This window comes from Cervus elaphus, chromosome 2, assembly GCF_910594005.1.
Source record: "Cervus elaphus chromosome 2, mCerEla1.1, whole genome shotgun sequence".
Classification (NCBI taxonomy): Eukaryota; Metazoa; Chordata; class Mammalia; order Artiodactyla; family Cervidae; genus Cervus; species Cervus elaphus.
The window spans coordinates 43756258-43774695 of NC_057816.1; the positions used below are offsets into that span (position 1 = coordinate 43756258).

The 18438-nt window shown below is 40.0% G+C and overlaps 1 protein-coding gene across 1 annotated transcript; it reads right to left on the reverse strand.

Moving 5' to 3' along the window:
- Positions 1-16162, reverse strand: LOC122706492 (tripartite motif-containing protein 64-like). Its single transcript, XM_043921687.1, has 12 exons — positions 15752-16162; positions 15164-15259; positions 14253-14496; positions 13435-13444; positions 12026-12123; positions 10957-11446; positions 5644-5695; positions 5278-5475; positions 2117-2139; positions 1157-1369; positions 531-550; positions 1-200 (listed from the first exon to the last, which is right to left on the reverse strand). The coding sequence occupies exons 1-12, from the start codon at positions 16160-16162 to the stop codon at positions 1-3; spliced, it is 2055 nt and encodes a 684-aa protein (XP_043777622.1).
- Positions 16163-18438: the final 2276 nt, after the last annotated feature.

Below are 18438 nucleotides of genomic sequence, written 5' to 3' on the forward strand. Positions count from 1 at the left end.
TCAGTCCCAAGACCTGTCCACGAGCATCTCCCAGTACTGTTTGCCAGAGGTGAAGCTCTGGGCTCCCCATGCAGCAAAATACTTCGATGTTCTACCATCCAAAGATGCATGGAGGCTGGGATAGTCATACGTCAAACATCTTGCATCATCGAACAGCCTGATGTGCTGACTGCTTACTTCATTGTCGAATGAAAAGTTGACTGTGGAGAGATGAGAGAAAATGATAGTCAAAATGAATATTAAAATAAAATGATCTATGAGAGAAGAGGGTTCATCTAGAGTCTCACTGGGTGAAAAGTCTTAAGGTTATTAGAAATGTACTTTTAACTGGAAAACATTGAATTCAAACGTTGCCAGGATATCTGCCAAGGAAATCGATTATTAGTTACCATAGAAAAAACTGCTTAAAAACTCAGAGATTGTAAACAATAGGGAGGTCATGTCTACTTCTGCCTGGGTACTTTTTATTACATCTAAAAGACTGGACAACAGGCATTGATCATCTCCAAGATCATGACAGTATATCTTACCTCCAACTCCATTACTCCTGCTGAAGAGAGAAAAAAAGAAAAAAAAAAATACATTGTAGAATAGAGAATTGGTGATCATTCTTCCATTTCAGTTAAATTAGCAAATGGACATTGAGGAAACAAAACCTAAGGATGGCTTCTTATAAGTGATTTCTTTCTAGACTCTTCTGCTTTTGATCTGTGGTTCCAGCCTAAGGTCTAGTCTTCCACTTCTTGACAAGTCACTCTCTAGGATGAGGTTTATCATGGAGCTCTGTGGAGCACCAACCATTTGCTTCCCTGTGGTTTCCATACTTTTTTGAGGCTTATGTGTTTTTTCAGATTATATCAATGGGAAAACATATCATACATTCAATTGCTAAGAAACTTTCTCTATGTAACTGCACTTAAACTCTGAAACTGGAATATCCTGGATTAATAACCAGTTTTCAGTGAACAACTGATGTGGCCCATGATGATATTTCTAGGGATCCAGGAGCCATTTTTGGAGTATGTCCGTTTCTTCATTATACAGATTATTCAAATTTATAAGTAATCGATGAGGCATGAATCGCATCAGCCCCTGCACCAGCCTGTGTGTATCCTGTAGAGGATTTTCGTGACTCTGTGACCGCACATGTCTGTACCTGCCTATTTGCAGGCTGTTCTGCACAAGCTGCGAGATGAAGAGGGAAAGACTGTCTGCAGAAACCAACATTGAGGGACCCTGCAGGGAAGACGCACCGGTGGGGTGACACTCACCCCGGAAGCGGTGGAGCCAGTGCATCAGCCCGGCCATGGGTCGCGCAGGGAGTTCTGGGAGCAGAGGCTGAGGCACGTGCAGCTTTGCTGACTCACCCCTGTAAGAGGAAGATGCGGGTCATCCTTCTGCTGCCCAGGGCTTCTTGAACACAGCCTTTACGATAAGATAGCATCCTTCAGCTCAACATTCTTCATCTAAATCCTTTTCCCCACAAGCATGGGATAGGATCAGGCTCTTCTTGGGACATTTTTTTTTCATTGTCTGTTTTCACTCCCATCCCCCAGAGGTACTTACTTTTCTCACCTAATGCCTGGAAATACTAGTCCTTGAGCTTCAACATGTTTATGATCTTGAAATTTTAAATCAGTAAAAACTGGCCTTTTGGAAAAGGCTGCATTGGGTATGGCAACACATACCTCCCTCAGCCACAGGAGCAAAGTATGCTATTAATTACTTCCATTCAAGTGTAACAGGAAATTATATTCAACAAAACAGACACGGATATGTGTGTGTTAAGTTGCGTCCAATTCTGTATGACCCTATGGACTGTAGCCTGCCAGGCTTCTCTGTCCATGGGATTCTCCAGGCAAGAATACTGGAGTGGGTTGCCATGCCCTCTTCCAGGGGATCTTCCCAACTCAGGGACTGAGCCTGCATCTCTTGTGTCTCCTGCATTGGCAGGCGGGTTCTTTATCACTAGCACCACCTGGGAAGCCCCATAGATACATATACACACAAGTAATGTAGTATGTCTGACACGCTACATGTTCCCTTTGCTAAATGCAGCTTGATCTCTTACACAGCCTTCACAGTGCCATCATCAGCATCGCAAGATCAGACTTACCATTTCAGTTTGTCTCCCAATTCCTGTCAAAAATAAAATAAGGAAACATAAGACTAGACTTCTTCATAAATAGCCAACCTGTATTTGGGTTAGGAAAATTTCAGAAAAGTTCTTATCACCACCATGAGAAAACAGTCAGGAAACCCATTGTCTTTTTTCTCCCCAAAGGGAATTGGCACAGCTTGTTGAGAGAATCCAAATTCTCGATAAATTAAGAAATTCCGAGGGAAAAGAAGAGAAAGAAAGTACAAGGGTAGTGATTGGACAACCCTCAGCTCTCTGTAAATTGATGTTTCCTAGGGCTTGTCCTAAAGGCTTAATAAGCACCAGGCAACTTAAACCTGGGATATTCCAACAGGAGGTGAAAATTTATGAATGTATCTAAAATTTCTCCCCTTGCCCAATTGGAGATCAAAACATTGAATGGCAGTACAAAAGTTATTCCTTTCTGGTTTTTACAGAATCAATTTACAAAAGAAGATTTTGAAAAGGGAATATTCCCTGAGGAGTCTCCATTATCACAGTTTTGAAAAGCTTGCTCAATCATGATTTGCATGAGTTGCACTTTCTCTATAATATTTCCCACTAGGAGAGACTCCAACCTTAGGATGAAAGAGATGAAAACATAGACCCCTGGGCATCTAACCATCTAATGGGCATCAAAGGTGTGAGCTTCAGATAATACATTTTCAGTCCTCGGTCCTTACCTAGGAGCAGCTCCACATTTGGTTTATAGGACATTTTCTTGAATTCTGTGTATATTACTTTGAGATCTGTCTTCTTTCCTCTCAGTTCCTTTGTCTCTTTGTGATTTGCTTACAAATCTTTTGACCTTCTTTTGTAATAAACCCTTTGTAGTGATTTTGCCCCTCCTGAAGAATTGGAGTTACCATCTGATAAGTTTTCCTAATCATGTCTCCGTATCCATTCACGTAAAACTGTTGGGAGAGGGGTTTCAACAGCATTTAGTTTGCTCTGGCTCATTCTGTCTCCCAAGAAACTACATCCATCTTAAATTCATATCTTCCCTCTTCTCAGAAATCAAACTTATTCTTCTTTCCTTCACTTATTTTTCATGGTTTTTGACTAGGTCAAGAGTCAAACCCACACTTCTCTCAAATAACTTCCATCCATTTCATACAGATGTTTCTGAAACAGCTGGAGAAAATCTTTTCATGGGTCATTTCTTTCATATGCCTCCTATCAAATCTGAAAGACCCGTGCAAGCAATTGAATTCTATGGGTAATTCATGCATCATGTTCAGTATCCTGATTTCAATGTTAAGAAGTAAACTGATGTCTCATCTCAAACCTCCCAAACTCCCTAGCCTGACTTCTCTCTGAGCAGCTATGTTCCATTTTACCCTCGGGGTTGGTATCCTAAGGAAAGATCTTCAGATTTTCATCTACTGCCCTCAAACAGATGCTCATCCTCCCAGTCTTTTCTTTCTGCCCTCCTTTTCTCTACAAACAGGTTCTGTAAGGTCACAGGTTCCTACCCACGTTGTTTAGAAGGGCATTCATCCTCATTCCGTTGCATATTCCTTCCCAGCATTGATGAATTCACTCTCTCACTCTTTATCTGTTTCTCTTTATTCCTTTCCCTCCTGAGGTTTTTCTTTAACATGTCACATTTTCTGCTTACTCGCTAGATAGAGAGCTGTCACTCTTCACCATGATAGTCACACCCCTTACATTGTGGTTCAATTTCCTTTGTATCCACCCGAGCTCATGTACTAATCAGATTGAAAATACCTGTGTTTCTCAATAATATGTCCCTTGCTTTCTAGAATGTATGACTTACACAGAAATCTGTGCCTGAAATAACCCAGGAATTTTTAAATGCCCCCTTGATCTTCAGAATGAGAACTGATCTTAAACCTGAGAAGTTTCCCTGAGATCCTGAGTCCCGGGTGTGGAGTTGTCCACATCCCATCCTGTGTCTCCATCTTAGCAATTGTGTCACGTGCTTCTAATGGATCTTTTGCTGTAGTTCCTGATCCATTAGATTCCAAAAAGCCCAAGAGGCTTGGGCATGTAGGTTGAAATGATACATGGGATATTATTCTAAATAGTGTTCAACCCATACTCTGAATTTTTTAGCACATGATTATTTCACCTCAATCTATTAAGGGACAAGTTTCAAGCATGTATGCCTCGAACTTTTTAAAAGACAAATGCATTCTCCTATTTACCATCCAAGCATCAGCTCATTCATCATATTTTTTGAGGTTTCTTTCAACATCTTGTAACTTTTCCCATAAAGATCTCATTTGGTTTGCCAACTTCTCCTGTAAAAGAATTAAATTTTAGTGCCAGAAAAGAATGAGGTTTCAGACTTCAAATGAGGGCGTGTACTAGGGAATGTCAGATATAGGAACTGGAGGAAGACTAGCAAGCCTATGACAGATCACCACATTTCCCTGTTCTTCCTCACTAATGTTCAATTTCAGGAGATTCCGCACCACAGAACCACACCCAGGGAATCATCCGTTTAGGGAAAGGAGCAAAGTTTTGTTGAAGATAGCTAATTTTCAGATATTGTGGCATCTTGTATCAGAGTGTGATTCTAGTGATTCTTGTCCCCTGTTAAATCCAACGTACTGTATCTTCCTTCTTTGTCCAGGGTTAGGGAGCCAGGATCCAATGGAAAAGACTTTCTATGCTTGTAGATCTTAGAGTCAAAGACTTTTTCTCAAAATGAAGGCTTTCCAGAGCCTTGAGCATAATAATGCATCATCCAAATAATCATGGGGGCTTCCCGGTGGCTCAGCAGTAAAGAATCCACATGCCAATGCAGGAGATGTGGGCTCAGGCCCTGCGTCAGGGAGATCCCCTGGAGAAGGAAATGGCAACCCACTCCAGTATCCTTGCCTGGGATATGCCATGGACTGAGGAGCCTTGTGGGCTACAGTCCATGAGGTCACAAAGAGTCAGACATGACTTTACAACAAACTGACTTCATAACCAAGCCAGTGGATACAAGTTCCATAAAGGCAGGTGTACTATGGCATTTTCTTCACAACTTTATCCCTGCTAACTAGATTTGTACTGGCACTCAGTAAAAAGAAGATTTAATCATCATCATGATCATAATATCCTTTCAGTCTCTAGGTATACCATCCCCAAGCTTCCTAAGTGCCCTCAGAGGCATCACTCACCCAGGATTCCTCAGCAGCCTCTTCAGTGGGACAATGTCTGTGAGTCTTGTGCTCCTGACCTTGAGAGCAGACCAAACAGAGCAAGCTCTTGCCGGCTTCACAGAAGATCGTCTTTGTCTGCTGGTGGGTCCCACACAGCTGTTCCTCACACTTCAGGGATTGCCTGAGATTGGCTTTTCTGACAGTGGACACCAGATCCTTCAGAAAAAAAAAAATGGTTTTGAGGTTTGTCTGTTCTGATCGTTGTCTGCACACTGGACAACTGGCAGGGGCTTCGGCTTGTTACCAGAAAAGACAAAGACAGGACCTACAGAAGCTGTGTCCACAGCCTATGGTGACTGGGTCTAGAAGGAAATTCAGGCAGACGAGGCAGGTGAGATCCTTCTCGAAGGCTTCTGGGATTTCTGAGTCCATTTTCCTGAGGGAAGAATATCAGGAGTTTATTCCTCTTTCCCCAAGACATAAAGGAACAAGCAAATTAGATGTGGGGGATGACTCACCTGTGGAACTGCATTGGGAACAGAAGAGACTGGAGTTTGCTTTCACATAAATGGAAAACTGAGACACAGAGAGATCTCTCAAGAGCTGCAGGAAATTTTCTCGACTGCCAGACAAACACTGTCCACTTCCTGCCCTCTTTCCTCTACCTAGAGGAGAACCTCAATTTTGTTGAGGACTTATTTTCCTCTAAGTAGCATGAGCATCAGGAGTTTGACCTAATTTATAGCTCTTTGTTGCGGGTCTTGACTGCCCTAAACAATCAATCACAATACTCTGTGCCAGTCCTTGATTTAGCACAAGATACTTGACTAAGTTCATATTTTGTTACCTCCTGTGATTGTCAGTATTCCTGTGATTGGATGTCCTTTGTCTTATCTCAGTCTAAATTCACATCCACAATCACTTTTTCCTCTCCAAAACACTTTCTGAATACATTCAGAAATAATGAAGATGAGACAAAATTTTGTCAAATAGGATCCTATGTAACAGAAATTACTGACATAAACTAATTGCATTTAATTGTGTGCGTATGCATGCTCAGTTGCTTCAGTTATGTCTGACTCTTAGGGTCCCTGTGGACTGTAGCCTGCCAGGATTCTCCAGATGAGAATACTGCGGTGGGTGGCTGTACCTTCCTCCACAGAATCTGCCTGACCCAGGGATTGAACCCAGGTCTCCTGTGTTGCAGGCAGATTCTTTACCTCTGAGCCACCAGGGAAGCCCTTCATGAGTTGTAACATATACTAATTCCATATACTGATTCGTTACCTTTACTTTCTTGTTTAATCTGTATCACACTCATTAATCAACCAAAAATGAAACCATAAGATTATATCTTCCAAGTCTTTAAAACTATTATCAGACATCCCTTTCATTTTGTGGTAAGATGCAGTTTGCATGTAATGGTGATAATCAGCACCAAAAAAAAAAAATCATACTCTTTAAAATTGACTTTCCTAAAATATCAGATCCTTGTGTCTGTACTAGTTAAGTACAGAAATTCCTCAGACATCTCAAGTGTCACTTTTCGGCCTGCTAAATTATTTCCTAGTTTCTTTAAAATTTCAACCACAAAAACTCACATTTCTGAAGAGAAAACATTTACTTCACTTAATTTAAAGTAATATTTTTCTCAAATTAATACATTCCTTACCTAGTTCAATAGAATACAATAGAGGACAGTATTATCTCTCCTGTTTATACAGGCACACTCCATTTTTAAAGTAGACCATTGTAGGTATTACACATGGAGACAAATAGCTCTGAAAATTATTTTTAGGATCTATACCACTTTCTGAGTCCTTGTAATGCATAGGAATAACTAAGAGATGAGCAAAATTAGAGAACTAAAATTAGTCACCATTAATTCCAACATGTATGCCATTTAGACAATATAGAAATACAATAATTTTACTAAGTTGGCATACACAGTTACTTCAATGAAACAACCTCAGTTTTCTGTTAAAATTAGTAAATTGTGTTTTTTGTTTGTTTGTTTGTTTTCTCTCCCTTTCTCAAGAGATTCCCAGGAGCTGCTCTGAGAACTTTGTACTCACCTAAGGAGATGTAGAAACAGTTTGCCCTGGAGAATAATGTAAAGTTGGCTTAGGGATCAAGAGTTCCAGTGTGGTCATGATAGCTTTCCGAAGTCTCAAGATCCAGGTGAGCTCCAAACACTCCCTCTCAAGTACTGGAGAAAACTTTGGCTCCTGGAGTCTCCTTATACTTAGTCTCTGAACCCCACCCATTTGTTCCAAATGAGTGTATTTCATCAGTCTTCCAGTGGGATACCGATGATGAGATTCCCTGAAGCAAGATAAGATTGCTTTAACACCTTGGCTTATCTTCACAAACATGTCTCTGCAAACATCCTTTTATCAAGAGTCACTCTCTGTACTACAAACCCACCCTGAAATACGTTGATGTGTGACTTTCTGAATATTAATCATTTTTATTTTTAATTTACCAAAAAAGTTGGAAAGATAATTTCATCACTTAGAGAGTTTAGTTAACGTCTTGGAAAACTTGAAAATCTGTTTTTTGAGGTTAGTTTAAATATGTTCTATCATGGAGGAGGAGCTTTATTTTATCAATTGATTGATTTTTGGATTTTAAAGGAACACTGTAATGTAAGAACTCCTGTGGTCACCACTGCAGAATGGAAACATCTCTTGCCCCTCAAGCCCCCCCGTGCCCCCCAGCAACAACAGCACAGGGGTTTCTGCCTGGAGCTCCCCACCCAGCTCATGCGGGACAGTAGAGAAAGGTCCCAGCTCAGACACCCCTTCAGGCCAATGACATTAGAAGGTTGCTTTGCAACAAAGCAAACATTAGTGACCACAGTGGGAAAATTAGGACAAAGACATATTTTGAAGAAATAACACATATCCTCACCTTTCTGTCCTGATATATTTCCTATTGGACAATCAGCTGGAGAATGCAGAACTTTTGGAAACAGTGAGAATCAGGACCCTGCTTTTAACTCTTTCAAGACACCTATACTATTTCTATACATTTTAAGGACTTGATGACTTCCCAGGTGGCTCAATGGTAAAGAATCCCCCTGCAATGTAGGGGACACAGGAGACACAGATTTGGCCCCTGGGTCGGGAAGATCCACTGGAGAAGGAAATGGCAACCCACTCCAGCATACTTACCCGGAGAATTCCATGGGCTGAGGAGTCTGGAGGGCTGCAGCCCATAGGCTCACAAAGAGTTGGACACAACTGAAATGATGGAACATGCATGCAGGTAAGGTGTTGATGCTCCTAAATGTTTATGAATGTGCATTTAAAAATAATCTTGAAGATTCATAGACTTAGAGAATGAACTTATGGATGTCAGGGGGAAGAATGGGAGGAAGAGAGATAGTCAGGGAGTTTGGAATGGACAGGTACACACTGCTGCATTTAAAATGGATCACCAACAAGGACCTACTATATAGCACCCGGAACCCTGCTCAATGATATGTGGCAGCCTGGATGGGAAGAGGGTTTGTGGGACAATGGATACACGTATATGTATGGCTGAATCCCTTTGCTGTTCACTGGAAACTATCATGACATTGTTTGTTAATCGGCTATACTCCAATGCAAAATAAAAAGTTTTTTTAAAATGAAAATGATCTTGAATTGCAAAAGCACAACCACTGTCTTATGGGGTCCCACAATTGTTATAAGCATCCCCCAGGTCATTATTTTTCAATTCTTAACCAATTTCCCTAGCACCGTTCTTTAGTAAGTGAAGTATGGCAGTATAGGTTACTATCTACAATAATATTTTATGTTCCAAATTAGTCATAAAGAGTTTTTATGAATGCTGACATAAAGGTGATTTTATATTATCTTTCTGTTCTTCTGTATTTACAAATTGCAGCAGTCACAAAAATCAGGGCACCAGACACAAGTATAGTTTCTCTTTGGAAGACATGGGTACTCTGGATCTCCTTAGTGGAAGAGTTTGATGACAGTGTTAGCCCAGAGTTCTCAGAAGTGGATGACATTAGGCCTGCAAGCGCATGTTCAATGAAAAGTCTGTGCCTGCTGTGGGGTGGGTGGGAATGAGGTTTAAGGGAGAGGGGATATATATATATATATATATATATATACATCCTCCAATTTAAAATATACTTAAAAAAAGTCGGCTGTTCAGACAGCAGCTAGGAAGATAAATTAGTGTAAGCTCTCTAGTTTAGAATCAGGATAAGAGACTTATGTCTGCAAACTCCCTTCAGGATAGCCCTTGGATTCGCTTAGTGCTTGTGTGAATAATCATAGACGGGTGACCCTGTGGGCATGTTTCAACTTGGGTTCTGCCCTCACTTCCCCTTTGTCATGTAGCCCTGCCAAGTTGGCATGTCACGAAGTCATGGTGAGTTTATATGCCAAAGAATTTATCAAATATAAAAACACCTCCTTGTTTCATTTTAAGTTTACTGCGAAGGTCACACTGAGTAAGTGTACTAGGTAGATAGCCTGGAACTCAATAAATGGATCATGTTTGATCATACGCATTTCTGAATGCAAGAGAAAGAAGCTAAAATTTTGTCCACTAAGTTACTGTTGTGAACTTGACTGATTTCAGTGGATTTCTATTTTTAACCTTATAACATTCAGTATGGTGAATTGTTTTTCAGTATTTTTTGCTGTCATATGGAGTCAACTGTTTTAGAATATTAACTACTTAAAAAATATACAGGACATCATAGACTAAGTGCAAACTATTGTTACCTATATAGTTTAATATGTAGCATATTTTGTTCAATGATATCCCACATTTAAGAAATTTTGACTGATTTTCTATTTACTGATTTAGTTATTGAAAATGCTATGTAGTACATTCTTTGGTCCATGTATCCTTGTTTGTTATAATTTCTATTGGAAAGAATGCTAGAGATGATGTTGCTAGGTCAAAAGATTTATATAATTCCTTGGAAAGCCCAAGAAGCCCCTGATGAGTGGATATCACAAGTTCCACCATGATTTGAACTATACACTAAACATCATTCCTTTTGTTTACTAACCTGATATAAATAAGTATACCACTTCATTCCTGCACCCCAGTCTGGTTCATTTATGCAAGTAAAGCACACAGCTTTCAATGTATATGAACCTTGAAAGCATTAAGTGAAAATAACCAGATATAAAAAGTCATAAATTGTGTGAACCCATTTAATTGAAACTATATAATAGAAAAATTCGTGAAAAATAAAACTGGATTAAGGGGGTGACAAGACGGGGGAAGGGATATAGGGAGTAAATATGTGCATTGATTTCTTTTTGGAGTGATGGATATGTTCTGAAATTAGACAGTTCTTGTTTCACAAATTTTTGTATATTACTAAAAAACACTGAATTATGTACTTTAAATGGGGAAATCATTATGGTATGTAACTTTTATGTTAATAGGACTATTATTTAAAAGAGAAAAGCAATTGATTATATTCTATGAAACACTCCATAATAAATTTTTATTAGAAGAAAATTTAATTAACACACTTATACATTCAACATGGTCATGCCATTTTATATAAACATACAGTCACTATGTTTCATTAAATTACAATGTGCTCAGAGATAGTCAGGGATTATCCTGTGGCCTCACATGAGGTTTTGGGAAACAATTACCTCAGAGGAGAAGTGAAAATAATGGTCACAGAATTTGACAATTCATAGAGACCTAAGACAAAGGAAAGGCTTCAGAGGGAAGGAAAAAGGGGAAGGAAGGAAACTGTATATGAGGGATCCTCTGCAAACATCATAGAAGCTCACAGTTCCATTGTCATAATCCAGAAACACCCCAATCCTACCCAGAGGCCTTTTCACATACTGAATGTAGGGTGGGGTGTTGGTGAAGAGACTATAATGATTGTTCACCTTCTTGGAAAACAGAACACATGCTTCTTCAGAATAAATGCTGATATTAGTATCAGTTATCAAGATATCTTTGCAGGTGCCCAGAATCCAGCTGGAGGAGTGCGTCACATCCAGCTCCCAGTAATGCCTCCCAGAGGTGAAGGCCCGAACTCCCCAGGACACGACACTCTCCACAATCTGAGGTTGTCTGGACGTGCCGTGGTGCTCATCTCTGAACATCACACTTGCATCATCTTCATCCTCAGAAAGGCTCATGTGGTGAATGGTCATTGTCTGACTCAGAATGTTATCCACTGCAGAAAGAGCAGAAATCAGGTTAGCAAGTGGGATTTCCACGTCTCTGAGAGGCAGAAGGCAGAGGTTCCCTACCCACTGAGATTTTTTTTTTTTTTTCATTTTCCCTCCTCCAGGGAAACCCAAAACAAAGACAGCAAAGTGAGTTCAGACTGCCCTTCTAAGAAGAGGAAGAGTTACTACTCTATGGCATATAGAAACACCTCAAATCATATCAAAAAAGAAAAAGATATATCATGAACTGCATGAAGTCTGATTTAATCTCAGTCTCTTGATGATCACTCTGAAAACTGAATATTCTTTCTTTATAACCATATGAGCAACTTGATTGCTCTCTTTCACTCTATGTCAGATGTAACTAAATATATGTATATGACTTGCATTTTCATTAAACTATAGGTTGGAAAGTGCAGCCTTGATCTTTGCAATCCAAATATACAGGCAGAAAAGATGCAACAACTTGGGAAAGTCATATAGTATCATCATTTCAGATAAAAATAAAATAACATTAAAAGGAGGCTCCTTCCTAGGAAGCTCTAAGGAAATTCAGTCCTGATCACCACAGGGTTGACCCTCACCTCTGAAGTTGTTCAGCATGTCTAGGATTCCAGTGACAGGCCAGCAAGTGAGCTCTGGGTTCACTGGCTGAGGCTTCTGCATCTCTGCCAAGTCAGTCCTGTAACAAATGACATACAGACATGTCAAGGTCAAAGGCCAATCACATGACCACTACAAAAAAAAGCAGTTTTTAACCCAGGAAATTTTGTTAGAATTCTATTTTTGGTTAATTGCATATACAATATATTCTACACAGTTTGGAATATAAAAATATTACCAGATTTTTTCCTAAGTATAAATTATATCAAATTTAAACTTCCCCATTGTTTTCAGATATTATTCCAGTTTTCAACTCATTGCACCTCATTACCTTCCTCTATTCCATATCAAGTAATGCAAAGATACTGAACATTTTACAGACAGAAAATTCCGGCTAGGCCTTTGAGACTTCAGTCAGTAAGTAGTCATCAAGGATACATTCAGTGTCTACAAGGAAGAGTTCGTTGAGCCAGACCTGTTTGCTCTTGTCAGCCCAGCAAAGGACTTCAAATCCAACCTGGTTATTTTGGTCCAAAAAGTCTACCTGCTCAGTGGGCAGCAGAAAGCCACTCCCTCTGAGGTTCCTTATAAGGGAGCTTGTGATGGAACAAGCTGAGTCACTGCTACTCCTCCAAACAAAAGGACAGTTCTTTTCTCATTCTTAGGGAATTTGCCTCTTTCAGGCCTTTTCCACTTTCCAACTCATTAGCATAGGTGCTTCCTCTGTGATATCTTAGAAAATCCCTTCACTAAGCTTAACTTGGTGAGGTTGGAGAGGATGGAGTGAGTGGGTAAAATAAAGCCCAGAATGTCAGAATGTTTTCAGGTATATTGGATTTCAGCCAAATGAAAAGGAAACTTCTGAGGCCAAGGATTGAAATTCTTTTGAAATAAAATAGAAAATAGCCAAAAAGACAATATCGGTCATCTATATATGAGGGTGCTGCAACCTATGGATTTACACATAGATTCAATTTATAAATTCTCAGTTGTTGGTTTATGTGCTTGTTTATTTACACGTTTATTCATTTCATGGGAGGTGCTTCTTGGACCAACTGTATAAATATATTTTAAATACAGCAGTGTATGTATGTCAACTCCAGAGTCCCAGCCTATCCATTTCCCCCATCCTTACTCCTGGTTCTGAATGGAAAATATTCAGAAAAAAATTCCAGAAAGTAAAACTTGAAAATGCCACATACCAGGGAACTATTTACAATGCATTTAATTTACATTGTATGTGTTAGTTGTTATAAGTCATCTAGAGATGACAAAGTGTATGGCAGTATACTTGTAAGTTAACTGCAAATACTATGGCATTTTGTATAAGGAATCCTGCATCCTGGAATTTAAATATTGATGAGGACCCCAAAACAATCTATCATGGTACCATGAATCTACTTCACCAAAAAGAGAACAACATTTCTAGAAATAAAAAAAAATTAGTGTATACTCACATTTCCAATACATTTACCAAGACCTGCAAAGAAAAACAAAGATCATGTTAATCATGAGACTTCTGTCATTTTGCATATTCCTTTCTATTCTTTATTCCATAAGCTATTGTCTTTTAAATCATCTTCTAAGGAATACTCAGAAGGCATCCTAATAACACAGCCTAAGCTAAAACTTGGGGGACTTCCTCAGGGCACATTATGGAAGGAAGGAGGTCAGAAGAGTCTGTGTAATGATGCGGCAACATCTAGGATTCCAGTATCACCCTCTGCCAGTGCTGTTCTCAAGGACAGAGCTCACCATTTAACAAAGTAATAGCAAAAACAGGGAACTGTATTTAACTATAGAGTGAAACTGAGGACTAATTTTAACAGCCTTGCCTAGAGAACAGGCGAAATTTCAGTGTCTCTGGAAAACTTGGGATAATGGGGAGTGACAAAGGTTTAGAGGAACATATACTGAGATTTACTCCAAGAAAGTTAACTTTCAACTGGTCACAGAATTTTGCTGATTTTAGATCATCTGTCTGGATAGTACTCCTGATCACACTGGAAAAATATAGTCCTATTTTAGCTAAGAAATGGACAAAAATCTTGCAAAGATTACCAGAATATGTTGAACTAGGGGGCTGGACAAATACAATAAAGGGGGTCAAGGAGCACCATCCCTCAGCTGAGAGTAACCATATATGAGGCAATATTTCAGTGTCATAGCAGCTCGTCTAGAAGAGTGTTTCTGTCTCTGAGGACGGACCCTCCTTTCTCACCTGGAGCAGCTCCCTGTCCGGCTTGCAGCACATCGCAGTCAGCTCTCTGTATATGTCTTTCAGATGTTCTCTGTACTGAGTCATTCTGAGCACACTCTCCTTGAGTTGTTCACAAATCTCCTTGGCTTCTTGCTCCAGGGCCTCCAGATGCAGTTGCTCCTCTTCCCGGAGCAACAGAAGCATCCTCTGATATTCAGCTATAATCATCTTCTTCCTTAAGGACACATAGTTCTGTGGGGACAGTGTATTCGAAGTATTGCTTATGTTCACATTCAAAAGAAAACTTCAAATATTATTTCCTTGATGTCATCAAGAACATTCTCGACAAACTGTTGGCCTCAAGTATCTTCCTGTCCATGGTTTCTCTGAGTTCCTAGTGTCTTTCCCTGTTTGAATCAAGCCATCTGAGGGGTCCCAAGCTCTCCCCTTAGAAGGATTCTTCAGGGTTCTTACTCTATCAGTTATGTTCTCTTTAATTTGGATTGTGTTTTTCTCTTGTTCCTTGCCCTGATTTTTCTAAATATTCTTTAATGGGGTAAACCCCATTTTGTATAGTTTTAAAAGATGCTCTATTTTCCCTCTAGGTACTTCCATATCCCTCTCCTCTACTACAGAGTAACACTTGGTATAGCGTTGTCTTATACTCCCATTTCTGAGTTTTATTCAAATCCTCAAAATTTGGCCTAGGAACACTTTTCATGCTGAGGTTTTCCCATGTACTAGGATTCCTTGAACTAGCATATATTGACCTGTTCCACCTGTGATTACTGATAGGTCCTTTGAAACCATGCCTTTTCAAGGGAAGAGATCAATATCCTTTAATGGGAATGTAAATAGACCTAAAAGCTAGAATTATATCACTATTTATAGTAATAAATAGGAGCATTTTTATTCTTACCTTAAATGACCTTGTTTTTTTAGCTTCCTGGTTCAGAATGATTTTCATTTCTTCTCTGATTTTCCATAAAGAGCCCATTCTCTTTAGAAGTTTCTCCTGCAAAATACCCAGGGGATTTAGACACAGAAGATGACACTGTAAATTTCATCCCCTTATTCGTGAACAAAGGCCCTTGTTGGTTACTCAGAAACCTTGAGTTAGAATGTTGTGGTCAGATTTTCCCACATTAATCTGAATCTAACACCAAGATGATAGTGACAAAGTGTATGCTACAGAGCTGGGGAAATGTTACAGATCATGAAATCTAATCCCTAAGAAACTGAGACTCACATATTTATATAGTTTGATTAAGAAAGCCTCACGCTCCCAGCAGAAGCCTGTGTCCCTGGTGCCACCCGCCCCGGGATGCTGCATTTCCACGCGTGTGGACAACTGGGCAACAACACTGACAGGACACATTATATGTGAGGATCCACATTCAGAAATCCCACCTCCACTGTCTCCATCCCATCACCATCATAGCACCCTCATCTTTCTCTCTGACTTAGGAGCCTCTAGATCCCAAACTGCTCTAGAGGCATCACCTACCCGGGACTCCTCAGCAGCCCCGTGTATGGGACTGTGGCTGTGAGCTGCGTGCTCGGGGCGTTCAGAGCAGGGCCCGCAGAGCAGGGTCTGGTCAGCCTCACAGAAGAGGCCTCTGGCTTCCTGGTGTGTCTCACAGATCTGCTCCTCAGAGCGGTGGTCGTGGTCAGCTCTGGCCTGTCTGGCAAGGGAAGCCAGCCTCTTGAGGACAATATTGGTTTTGAAATGGGGCCTCTCTGCTATTCCCCTGCACTCAGGGCAGCTCCTTGGAGTCTGGCCTTCTTCCCAGCAAAGGCTCAGACAGGGACGGCAGAAGCTGTGCCCACAGTCTATGCTGACGGGGTCCAGGAAGCAGTTCATGCAGATGGAGCAGGTGAGTTCACTCTGGAAGACCTGCAGTGTGTCTGAATCCATGTTTCTGAAAATTAAAGAAAGAAGAGAGGGTAAGAGAAAAACTCTTTCTTCTGCCCTCATCAGGAAAAATAAACCCTTTAGACAAAGTCCTGTCTTGAACTCTAACTCCCCTATTTGCTTACCTCCCCAGAACAAACCTGGAAATGGTGACTATATACACCTTGGATTTGAACTATTATACAAAAGATGAATTACAATAAAGAGTCCTTAGCAACTTTTTTTGTTTAAAATAAACCAGGATTTCAGTCATACTAAAATTATTAAGACATGGAGAAGCTTAACGTTTAGTGTGAGTATGCTCAGTCTTGTCTGACTCGTTGCTACACCATGGACTGTAGCCTACCAGAATCGTCTGCCCTTGGGATTTGCCAGGCGAGAATCCTGGAAAGAGTTGCCATTCCCTTCTCCAAGGGATCTTCCCAACTCAGTGGCAGAACCCATGTTTCTGCATCTTCTGCATTGGCAGGCGGATTCTTTACCACAGAACCCCCTGGGAAGCCCCTTAAAGATTAGAATGGAGGTAAGTGTTGGGATGACCTCAGAGTTACTTTATTAGCTGAATCGAACAGAAGCACACACTGAACCTCAGCCCTGTGTCTCTCTCCATTTCCACGACTCCCTGACTGGAACCCACACTAGCACACCCTTCGTTTCTCTCCTCATGGCCTCAGCTCCTTCTGTCATCAAAGTGATAGAAGTGCTTTCCTAAAGACAGAAGAATTTGTTTACATAGAACTTAAACTTCATACAATCAGTGTTGGCTTTAATTTGATGTCTTAACCCTAAAGAGTTCAGAGCTTGTTTCCAACTTAAATAACAAAACTGTTCCTTTCAAGACAAAAAGAAGAAGAAGAAGAAAAAAATGTCACTTCTAGTTCAGGAAAGCAAGTTTTCCTGGAGTCGGTTCATATCATCAGAGCATGTCATATTTTGAACTGGTGAATGTTCAAGTATCACAATAATCAGGAAACAATTGTCAGTATGAATATAATCATTTCTAGACTTATAGCATCAATGACCATGATAATATTAAAGCAATAATAGCAGAACTTAATATGTATTGCCTATTATTCCTCATTGAATTAAATCCTTTTTTATGGATTAACTGCTTTAATTGTCTCAACAATATTTACTAATTTTCTGTTTTTACCCACATTTTGTAAGGCAGTTACTTGGTATAGTGTGGGTAAAAATAAGTTACTTGTCTGCAAATCCCACATGGAATCAATGCTTGAGGAAGTGCTCAAACACAGATAGTACTGACAGAATAAATACAAGTAGCTTTTGTGTCCAGGATTGCCATTAAAATTTTATTTTTAACTGAACATATCAGAATTTCATTGTACCATATTCAGAACTCACCTTTGGTTGTAGTTAATAAAATTTTCCACTCTTTTTCAGTAGGTAACTCTCAAATTCAGTTCAGGATTTAGGTGCTCCACTGCTGGTGGCAGAAACTTTCAAAAGTCTCCACAGCTCAGCCAAACACCACAGCTCTGGACTCCAATGAAGACTGAGCTTGGTTCTTGCTGGATGCTTTATATTCTCCAATGACCACACCCATTTCTTTCAGTTTGATAGGGTTATCAACTCCATGAAAAGGTATAGGTCTACATGATTAGATTTTGCGAGTTGGAAATACATGAGGATGCCAATGATTGAATTCAAACGTTTGAAACCTACTTAATCCAATTGTCACAATCCAACCTCTGAGAAAAGTCTCACCATGAATTTACCTTTGTAATTCATGAAGTATTTTTTTTAATAAACTATCCAAGTACGAATTTCACATCTCCATTTACTGAACTATATTATAGTTTTAATAGCACCTACCCATCTAGACCTATCACCCACTAGATTTACTTGCCTTTCTGAATGTGCCTGCATTCATTCGGTGATATTTCTTCAGAATGAGGAGTCCCTCACATTCTATTTTTCAACCCGGGTACTCAAGCTCCCCCAAAATACCACATACTTCTCTGGCCAAGATAGCCAGAAGTTGTTGTTTGGAAATAACTGAACTCCCCAGGATTGAATTTCATATCTTCATTTTACAAACTATATGATAGCCCTAATCACAGCAATCAATAATCTCACCAGTAACAAGTGAGAATGCATGCCTGCTAAATCTTTTCAGTTGTGTCAGATGCTTTGCGACCCCACGGACTATAGCCCACCAGACTCTTCTGTCTGTGGGATTCTCTAAGCAAGAATACTGGAGTGGATTGCCATGCCCTCCTCCAGGGGAATCTTCCCAACCAAAGGATGGAACCCTC

Bases quoted from the DNA above. Each gene is read 5' to 3' on its own strand.
- LOC122706492 (XM_043921687.1), bottom strand. From the start codon at position 16,162: ATGGATTCAGACACACTGCAGGTCTTCCAGAGTGAACTCACCTGCTCC. The intron at 14,497-15,163 runs GTAAGAATAAAA...CTGTCCCCACAG, and splicing joins AAAAAACAAGGTCATTTAAG to AACTATGTGTCCTTAAGGAA. The intron at 5,696-10,956 runs GTCTCTATGAAT...TTCTTCCCTCAG, and splicing joins AAGCCTTTCCTTTGTCTTAG to GAAAATGGACTCAGAAATCC.